The 10,512-nt window shown below is 35.6% G+C and overlaps 1 protein-coding gene across 28 annotated transcripts in view; it reads right to left on the bottom strand.

The window, feature by feature from the left end:
- Positions 1 to 4,500: 4,500 nt before the first annotated feature.
- Positions 4,501 to 10,512, bottom strand: part of LOC116167242 (voltage-dependent calcium channel type A subunit alpha-1) — a 72,135-nt gene continuing 66,123 nt past the window's right edge. For 14 of the 28 annotated variants that reach the window (XM_031482546.1, XM_031482527.1, XM_031482535.1 and 11 more), the window contains 6 exons: positions 6,968 to 7,155; positions 6,878 to 6,908; positions 6,271 to 6,386; positions 5,818 to 6,215; positions 5,408 to 5,598; positions 4,501 to 5,361 (listed from right to left, as the gene is read on the bottom strand). In XM_031482546.1, coding sequence (XP_031338406.1) covers positions 5,113 to 5,361; positions 5,408 to 5,598; positions 5,818 to 6,215; positions 6,271 to 6,386; positions 6,878 to 6,908; positions 6,968 to 7,155 — 1,173 coding nt within the window. In that variant the 3' untranslated portion in view covers positions 4,501 to 5,112. The remainder of the gene's footprint in view (positions 5,362 to 5,407; positions 5,599 to 5,817; positions 6,216 to 6,270; positions 6,387 to 6,877; positions 6,909 to 6,967; positions 7,156 to 10,512) is intronic. The other 14 variants (XM_031482554.1, XM_031482552.1, XM_031482553.1 and 11 more) reach the window with 6 other exon arrangements.

The raw sequence follows: 10,512 nt of genomic DNA, 5'->3' as shown, positions 1-10,512 counted from the left end.
TTTGGCGGAAGTACGAAATTCATGTCAACGCAGTTTTCGATTTACACTTAAATTTTAAAGTTACAATTTTGTTACAAGCCGTGTCTAAAATTGGGAATCTTGGAAGTATCTTTCTCTTAAAAATCTCTTTAGGAACCTAAAGAATTTTTTCAGTTTCTTAGAAATAGACAAAATACCTAATCCGTATCATCAATATTGTGAGCAACTAAACTTAAACTTAAACAAGGGTTTAAAAAATTTTAATTTTAGTAAATTTTTACAAAACAGGTTACTTTCATAACATTTCCCAAAGGAATTCACGTGCAAACGTAGAAGGAATAATTTTTTTATCTAGTGTCATCTGCTGATCGATGTGGTAAGGGCCACAAAGGTGTTATACTGACGACTGGAGTGCTAGAAACTGCCCGAGACCTCTTACAGTTTCGATAGGATTTTCAAAGGTGGATGCCCGCCAGAAGTTACCGACGTAAAGAATAAAACACCATATTAGTCCAAGATTTTCAGTATTATACGTATACCACCGTATATTTGCGTACTTAGCAAATTGTCATTTCCGTATACGTAAAAGAAAATCGTCTTTTAAACGTATACGACGTATACCCGCGTATACCCTCCAATACAGCACTGAGTAAAGGACTTAAATGGAGGAAATTTTTTATGCTTTAAATTACTAAGTACACAATTTCTAAAAAATGCATAATTTCCAAGTTCAACGCCGATAGAGCATTAGTTATTGTGGATTTTTTTGTACCTACCTATATTATGGTGTGTTCTATACGCGTGATTATAATTACTACTAATCATGTGTGGGGATTAATTCGCTAATCGTTAATTAACGAAGTTAATGATTTGCTTAACGGGTTAACTTTTAAGTTAAAAAAGTGATAATATATGAGTGGCATTTTACGTATTACGTATTTTTGAGTCAAATACGATAAAATTAAAATAGACCAATTCATAACTGTGTAAGAAATATCATTTACTTATTTATTTATTATCCCTCTCTTGTTCTGGGCCCTCAACAGGCTCGCGCCCAATTACAGAGTGACCCGCATAATGCTTTTTAGCATCCTGCTTTATCACAATTCAATGAACATACCTACATAAAATGCCGGGCCAAACTAAAAAAATTAAAAATCTATGATAAATGTTTAATATAAAAAACAATTATTTGGAACGCGCAAACTATCGCAAAAGATTCTCTCATATGTTACCTTTCATGGGTTAAAAAAGAAGAATACATACTCTTTAAACACTATACTTTTAGAAAACTATTCCCCAGCCATTATTTTCCCCCAATTCCAAATTTTATGCCTCATTTTCGTCTTTCGTCTTTTCTTACTGTACAAACAATTAATGACGAAGTGTGTGCCACAGACCCATCTCAAAAACGTTAAGTCTCTAGAAAAATGAGAACGGAGAGCAAATGAACGGTCGAACACAACAAAGTAATATGTTTGAACCAAACTTGAGGTGTCACCAAGGTCCAAGAGTACACTATCCTAGGCTTACCAGCTTTAGACCAGAAAAGTAGTCGCATTACTGTAATTCCGAGAACTTGTTTAAAGTGGTGCCAGATATTCGCGGTACGATTACTTTTAAAAATTGAACTCAAAGCTTTGTTTCAGAATAATCGGAAGTTTTCGGCAATCGTGAGCTTTTTTTGAAAATCGCGGGGTTATTTGTAATCGCGAGTACTTTTGTAGTCGTTAGCTCTTGTTTAAATATAGCTCGGGAATCGAGGTTCCGTTTTAATGGAAAGTAAAAGAGCATCGCGAGCTTTTTATAGCTGAAAAAAAAAAACGGTAATCGGTAACTGATTACTTTTTGTAAGAGCGCGATCCAGCTTAAATTTCAATGAAGTTGATCTCTCTTTTATTTTGGGTCAAAATCGAAACAAAGCAAATGCTATCACTATACTAAGCGCATTTTTGATGTGGATATTGCTTTTATGCTATAAGCAACGTAAGAATAACTCGATTGTATATGTATATCTTATGCTGAAACGTTGAGGGTTCTACGACATTTCGCCTGTACCAAGATCATGATCGATTTATAAAAGGCGCCGGAACTAACGAATGATCGGCCAGTCGACAGTTAGTGAATCCATAAGCTTCAAAAAGAACGCAAGGTTCTAAAATCCGTTGGCGAGTTACAGGACCACAGGTCAATATATAAAAGCTGACCTTTTAATAAAATTCATAAATTACTTAAGCGAGAACATTATATAGTACAAATATAATGTTGAAAACTGAAAGTTTTACGACATGCCGTTGCCGAGATCTCGATCGATTTATAAAAGGCTTAAAAGGCACTCGAACAGTCCACAGTTAGTGAAAGTAAAATGTTCGAATATTGGACACATTATTTATAGTTTTTGGCATTGTTTGGTTTTAATTAAATTTACTTCCTATTAATTAATTACCCACCCCTTTCGTTCAAGTTCATTTTTGGAGTTTTTAGAACAAAAACAAAATATATAAGGCAGTTATTACCTCGGTAATCATATAATTAAATTAGTGTTCGAGCGATCAGTCAGCCAATCAGTCAGTAAAAAGTCTCCCATTTTTCAGGCAGTAAGAATTAAGAACGCATTTTCTAATTTTTTCTGAAGAATATTTGTACCTAAAGTGTAATTTGAAATTTGTAAGGTATAATAGTTTTTTACAAAAAGAAGTGCCACGTTCTGTTGAACGTTTTACAGAACGTTCTTTTACGAGTAACAATAAAAACCTGGAAGTAGCTCTGTCCAGAGTTTCCTCGTCCTCTGAAGGTGTTCTTTTTGTTAGGCGCTTCTTACCTGTATATAAGCTCAATCAAACTGTCCAAGAAATCATTTTTCAAATTCAATATTCGTTTTTTTCATTTTTTGGAAAAATGTTACTTATTAAGATTTTTCGACATATTCGTTTGTAAATAAAACTATCTTCAATAAAACACCCTCCATCAAAATACAGAATTAGTGCAGAATATCTCTAAAGAGGTTTGGTTTACCTCGAACACTATATTAAAACAGATGTGGTACCTACCAAAATGTACAACACCCTTATAGTAAGCAAAGAGTACCCATACTCTTTGATAGTAAGTATGAAAATGCAAAATGAGGAAACTATGATAATGTATCTTAATTTTCATTATTTTATTTTAAAAAAATGGGCTTTTAAGCGATGATAATGATATTTTAACACTAATGCAAATTCTAATGGACATAGGTAAATACATAAATATTCAACAACTTAATATTATATGAAAAAGATGTATAAATTTATTTATACAATTTGCAGTACATCCTAGATATGTTGCTAACATGCTGAAGAACTATTAACACTATATATGGATATTATATATATTTATTATTTTATACATGTAATAATAAAATTGTATTCATTCGTAAACGATGGCATGTGCAGAAACATATTTAGGACGTCCTGCAAAGACAATTTATTTATAACGGACATTTCCTATTGACGTTGTATGTACGGCTTGATACAAAAATTCTCTTTATGTACAATGATTAGCGGAAATGCGAAGTAAAAAGAATGTAGTACGTATTTCGGTTAAGTGGTACATTTTGTTTGCAATATGAAATGTCCGCACCTGCCATAAAATATTTGAGCTAAGCCCACACAAACGACTTGACATGCACACGGGTATAAATGGTACGCACACGTTCCATGTCTAAGCTATACGTACAAGTAATAGAATTCTAGACCCGCATTTTTGTCAAATTGGCAGAATTATTAAATAGGTAGGTATATTAAAATAGATGAAAATGGAAGCCGACCACAAACGAAGCGGAAAGGCTCCATAGTTACTAAGGCTGTCGTTAACGACAGTACACAGTATTGTTGTTATATGACAACAACCACAATTCTGCAGTAATAAAAACAAGAAAAATGACAATTTGCCTTAAATCGGTGAATGTAATCGACGGAAGGTAGGTTATATACAATCCACAATCCAACTCGGCACATGGTTTAACAACTGGGTAGGTATAACAAGTATCGCCAAAAACATTCACCCTGCCTTCCACGTCCTAAGAGAAGGAAGGCGAAATATTGATACTCGGATTGCAAGAAGAGACTATGTAACACCTATCAACTTCAAATACGTAATATGTAAAATTAAGAATTGAAACACACAAGTACAAGATTACACGTGGTTTAGTAGGTTCTTATAACTTAATAGTTGTCATAGATTAATTTAGATTTATATAAGGCATCATTTTTGTAATAAACTATAGTTACAGGCTAAATGTTATATCAACAATTTTTTAATAGATACTAAAATCATCGCTAAATTTAAAAACTTATAATAGTGATACTAAACAAATAAATAAAAATCAGAGCACAAAACAAAGAAAAATGGTCTTTAATACAGTTCGTAGTGTGCTCAATACTGCACCTCGTAGTGTGCTTGTTTATCACAGAAACAGTGATCCTATTGAACTGATGGCACTAAATCACACTTAAATCATTAAATAATTTAATAACCGTCAGCTACAGTTTAAGCTAAACTTTATTAACAAGTACAATTGTAAATGTAGTGATTTTAAAGCACTTTAGGGAAGAATTATATAATTATTTATTAGAATACGGTTGAACTACTGTAGACATCATCATCTTCATCATCCACACGTCCAAGGTACAATTACAAACGCAACGTACGTACGCGGGCACTCGCAAATTCACTTTAATGAAGTGCAATTAACATAAGAGCAACAAAACATTCTTGGCAGTATTTAGAAAGGTTTCGAATTAATAAATTATTTTATGCTTCTTCGGTCACAAAGTACGTTTTCGACAGTTAAACACATGTATTTCAATTCCTGGAAGTACTCCGGTACCAAAGTGTTCCTGCTTTTACGTTTTGGTGATTTGGTGTAGGAAATTTAAGGGGAAATCGAAATTTCAGATGTAGAATCACGTATTTTCAGCAAAATTTAAAAACGGAACACACTTTTGGCGTTAATGGTACCAGGCGAGCGATAAATAGCTTGTTTAAAGCACTTTTAACTATCAACAGTATCTTCAATCATCTTCGCGCAAAGATGAAACGAATACTTGGGGACGTAATAAATTAGTTGGTCAATATACGAATACACCCCTTATGTTAGCACCAATCGTCATCATCTGAATCCGAATGACGGGAACGTGTTGGTTTCGGTTTGTATCCATTTGGAACGGGACTTGGTAACATTCTTCCACCGCGCCCAAGTGCAACTGCTTGCTCAAAACTAAGTGGTGCTTGTGAGCCCTCGTAACTAAGCGGCGGTATTATTTCTCGCAAGGGTTCCCGTACAACGTTTTGTGAGACTACGTGTCCGCCATGGGGAGTTGCGTGCGCTGATTGAGATTGCATCTATAAATGAAGTCAGTTTACACTGTCTGTTCAAATGACCTCTTACGTGTGTTGGTGAAGCGTTCAGTTTTGGAAAGTTAATGGGTCCCGGTCGCAGTTGCAATGTGGACGGTTTGCACGGTGTTGGCGGCAATCTGCGGCCCTGCGTCCTACGACTGCCAAGTACTGGATGACTATGTTGCATACTGCTTTGCAACGCGGCGGATTGTTGCATTGGCAAACCCACAACGGCTCCTGCTAAATATGCATGACGGTAATAAATTCCGACACATACAAGTAAATCGCAAGAAATAAAATGTTCAATGTTCTCTGTATAAACCTAAAATTGGAAAAATCCGTAGAGACCCAACGAGTAGGGGTTATTCAGTAAGCGGTTACAATCCGAAAGAAAAGGAGACAAGTGAAAGGAATGTGTAATTTGTGTAAATTTTTGAGAAAACCTAAATTTGATTCTACCAATGGTCGCAGGTCCGTGTTGATGAGGTGTTACATGTGTGGGACTGGGAGAACGCGATCGTTGACAAAGACTTGTGGTACCGTAACCTCTTCGTGACGATCTTAGTAAACCATGCCTAGACGAGTTATGCCTTCGACCGGTTGGCGAAGGTGACCTAGCCGGGCTTGTAGAGGCTGACCAAGATCCTTTAGAAGTAAATGTTGAACTAAAGCATACTGTATAGTAAGACATACCTCGTATATATCTACTCTTATTTGACTGTGCCCTTTGGTGTTCATGTTTTACTATTTCTACAACGTTGGATACTGTATCAGAGAAACCGATGTCGTGGTGAAGATGGTGTGGATAATGACGACGTGGTGACGGACTGCGTGCCAAAGACGGTGAATTGGCACGTCTGCAAAAATGCGGGCCATCAGTGTGAATTAAACGATTAGGTAGTTGTATATCACCTCAGGCTTGGTGATCTGCGGTGAGAATTCGTATATGCAGGATGAAGATGTTGTTGGTCCACTAAACTTTCACAAGACTGCCTTCGGGAACCTAAAGCCTCTTGCAACTCCATGACCTACATGCAAATGAGACTATTGTCTTAACATGCATTTAAAAAAAACTAATATCATTTATAAGAAAATATCAAATATGTAAATATAGAAGTAAGGAAATTACTGTTTCCCCCATTCATACTATGTCCTATAAAAAGACATTAGATCAACAATATTCATGCACTAGTCATGCTTAAGGTGCTTAAAACGTCACACAAACTGTATATTGATACCTACCATCTAAGTTAGTACGAGTTTTTGGTTAGACATTCTAATTGTTAACTGTACTAGTAATGCTATGAAATGAATCTTGTTTTTCGATTATGTTTGAATACTATAGGTACCTAATGTATTTATACAAATTATAACTATTCATTCCTTAACTAATCTTCTACATTTACCGTAGTATCGAATTGAATTTTGTTTCTAATGAACAAAAACATTGTAGACCTAAACTAACGAGTAGTTTTATTGTTTCTAGATCTTAGTGATAATTACGAGAACAACAATTTACCACATAGTTTTCGACCTTCACCTTTTTGTTCCTGTAAACAATGAGGGTGATAAGAATCATCGTATTTGGCTCTAACAGGTCAACGTTTACCTGAACGATCGACTACGTTTCGTATTTCGACGGGCGAGAGCTGCAAGTGGACCTTCATCGTGATGTTGATGAGTGTCCGTAACTTCGTGTCCACCCATTAGAGGTGCACCTTCCAAACTAAGCGAACCTGTACGACTCTCCCCCAAGTGGCCCGCCATATCCAACAGGCAGTCAAAAAACGACGCTTTCTGTCATTTAACATAACTTTAACTTTAAACGAACTTTCAGACGTGAGCTCAAGTTGAGCGTCTCTCCACTTAACATTACATACCTACTAAGTCTGCTCAGATTGACGTAACATTTAAATAATAGTAGGTACTGTCAAACTTCCTCTAAGAAATAAAAGTTCTGAAGTCTATCTATTCAATATGTTGTAACGGATGTGGTTTAAAGATGTGTAAAAAATGTAATAAAAAACACATTCCAAATGCAAAACCATATCATGCAAAAAATTGCCATATGCAATAGGGTACTTGTGAATTTTGCGTAGTAGCAACAGCATAAAAATGTAGTACTTAGTATCAAGTGGTACTTTAAACCAGCAGTCGCCAACGTTTTGATCCTCACGGACCACCAAACAAAAAATATTGTATCTATTGATCTACATATATACTTCGCTGTTTGAATATGATCAGCGAAGTAAACAGGCAGAGAAAGTTTACTTCTCTGCCTCTTTTCCACTTCTCTGCCTCTTTTGATTGGTATAAAGAGTGCGGATAAAAATGCATTTATTTTTATAAAATAAGCGCTTATTATATGCAACAAAACGGGCAAAAAAAGCTGAAAAAAAGGCAAAGTAAGCAAACAAATGCACAATCAAACATCCACACAAAAAAAACCTGTATTCCTCAATAAAACATTATTATGATGAAACTAACTCTAATAAAAGATTATCTTTGCTCTAATGATCGGAAAAACAATTCACAATTATGTATTTCTCCAAATTTGCAATTAAAAGTTTGGCCTTCGGTCCGATAAAATATATTTATAGACGGAAAAGCTTCTCTCGAGGTAATTGGTGCAAATTTAAAGACGTTTAATGGTGCTGTAGTATGTGCTTCTAAATCTTCAACGAAATTTCCGGTTAGGCTTTTGGAGATTTTTGAAAGAATAAGAAAACCAGAATTTTTTGTTACCACGTCCCCTAATTTCTTCTGAACTATATCGGCTATTGGACCGTTTATCAAATTTGTTTCCCTTTGAAAATCTTCTACGATTTTAATTGATTCGTCAAGTGGCAAATTTTGGGATTCTAATTTTTTCCAGTGCGCTATTCAAATCCCAACATTCTTGCCCACATTAAGTTAATATGCGAGATATTATTCTAATCTCAGTGTAGAAATGTAAAAAAAAGCAAGCAAAAAGCGTTTGAAGGCATTTAAAGCACCATTGTTAAAAAAAGCAAAAATGGCAAAATAAAAATAGCCTCAAACGCTTTCATTTTTCATGAAACGTGTATATCCAAAACCATTATGTTCTGCATTCAACATTAACGTGTAGGCAAAGTGCCATAAATCCGCACTCTAGGCCGTATAACTGTATTGACTAGCCGTTTATATACCAGCAATTCCAGCATACTAATTAAAAAAATTAGTGTTTACACGTCGGAATTTCCGTACTCGGCGCTTAAAACTTCCGACTTGTCAGCGAAAACTCACTTCTCGACCTGTTGTTTACCAACGTGGAATGTGGGAAGGGAAGCTATAAACAACGCATACCTAATCAGTAAGTTAGCATTGGTGATCACCACTAAAATTTTCATACCAGTGGTCCGCGGACCACCGCTTGGCGACCGCTGCTTTAAGAAATTGCGACTCGTTGCAAAGATATAAACTCAAATAATCAGCATCCAGAAGGTCATTGATCAACAGGGCTATGGAAGGGATTTGGAAATCGTGTACGCTCACTATGTCCACTCAATGTATACATTATTTAATAAAGGTCAGGAAAATGTTATTGGCGACCCAAGTCATTTCACTAACGAGTTTTGTTATGTATTATAATATTCCTGAAATTGTCTTTTTTAATATACAATTTCAATTAATAGTCTGGGAAAGTGAGGCGTGAAAAGTAGTAGTAGAAACGAAAATTTCATTTCCCGAAATGGTCATAAAACCTTCATTTTTATGGCTACTTTATGTCAGGAAATTTTAGTTTCCAGTGGCAGTAACACTTTATCTGATTACTTTTCTTGCCTCCTTGCATGTCACATTGGTAATGTCTATAAAAACTCCTGTCATCACTGACAGTTTGACATTTATCAAAAGTTCTATATGAAAATTGAAATTTTATATTACAAAAGACGATTTCTGGAAAAATGTAATACAAAAATCGTCAGTAAAGTGACATTACTTGACCCTAAAATGTTTCCCCGCCAGTAATGTGTCATTTTCCTGACTTTTACGTAAATAACTATTTACATAAAGCAGGCATGAAAATGAACTTCATGACGCTTTCGGGAAAAATATGTTACGTGCCGTCGTTTCCTCCAAGAAGGATTAACGTTTAGAAAAGCTCTCGGAAAAATATCTACGCAATGTTAAAGCGCTGTTCCATTTTTGTGAAACATTTTCTAAAGATTCGCTCACAAAAGATTCGCTTTAAGAATTTTCGCCTCCATGGTACATTCGCTCCCAGATTACTCGTTCGCTAGGGGAAGTTCATGTTCCGATTTAGAGATAGACAAATCGACCTTTGAATAATTGTTATGTTATACGTAGGTACCTACTTATGGTCGATTTTAAAATTTCGATCTATATCCAAGAGGATTGCTTACAGGCAAACTCATCCTGGGAATAATTGTAAACCGAACCGGGAAATTTGTTTATCAAACGGAAATGCGATCTGAACCAGAAAAGTTTTAACAAATAGAGCCTAGAACATTGCGCTTAGGAATCCCTTTATTGAAGTTTTGCGCTATTGACCACTTTTTGCGTGCGTCTATTCACCAGTCTATACTAAGACACGTTCGTCAACTGTTACACATATCGTACAGGGGTCAAAAGAAATCTAATAATGTCGGAGAATAACCCTTTACCGACCCCTACTATCTATCGCAACCCCCTCAGTTAAAAACAACTTATGGCCGTTTGCACCGACAAATTTAAGCGGAGCTTAGCTTAAGCGTACCTTAAATTCCATGGCAACGATTATTGAGACAATGGTTGCCATGGATTTTAAGCTTCGCTTAAGCTAAGCTCCACTTAAATTTGTCGGTGCAAACTGCCAGAGCTAGATTCAATTCTTGCAAGAACGGTTTTGTCCAGCTGCTTCTGTACTGGTAGTCCGATTCATGAAGATACGGCGGCTTTCAAAATATATCTCGATAAATAAGACAGTTGATTGCGCAAATTAATGTGATGATTACAATATGTGATATGTTTGCCTTTACTACAAGTGTCTGTGGTTAAAATTTCATTAAAAAATGAGAAAGTTGATATTGCGCAGCCTGCACAATAATCGTCAAGGATACAGGAATACACTTCTAATATATGTGGACGTGGACATTTCTACTTAACAGTTACTGGCGTACCCAAAACATCAAA

This window comes from Photinus pyralis, unplaced genomic scaffold, assembly GCF_008802855.1.
Source record: "Photinus pyralis isolate 1611_PpyrPB1 unplaced genomic scaffold, Ppyr1.3 Ppyr1.4_LG3b, whole genome shotgun sequence".
NCBI lineage: Eukaryota > Metazoa > Arthropoda > Insecta > Coleoptera > Lampyridae > Photinus > Photinus pyralis.
This window is presented reverse-complemented; position numbering and strand designations above follow the sequence as displayed.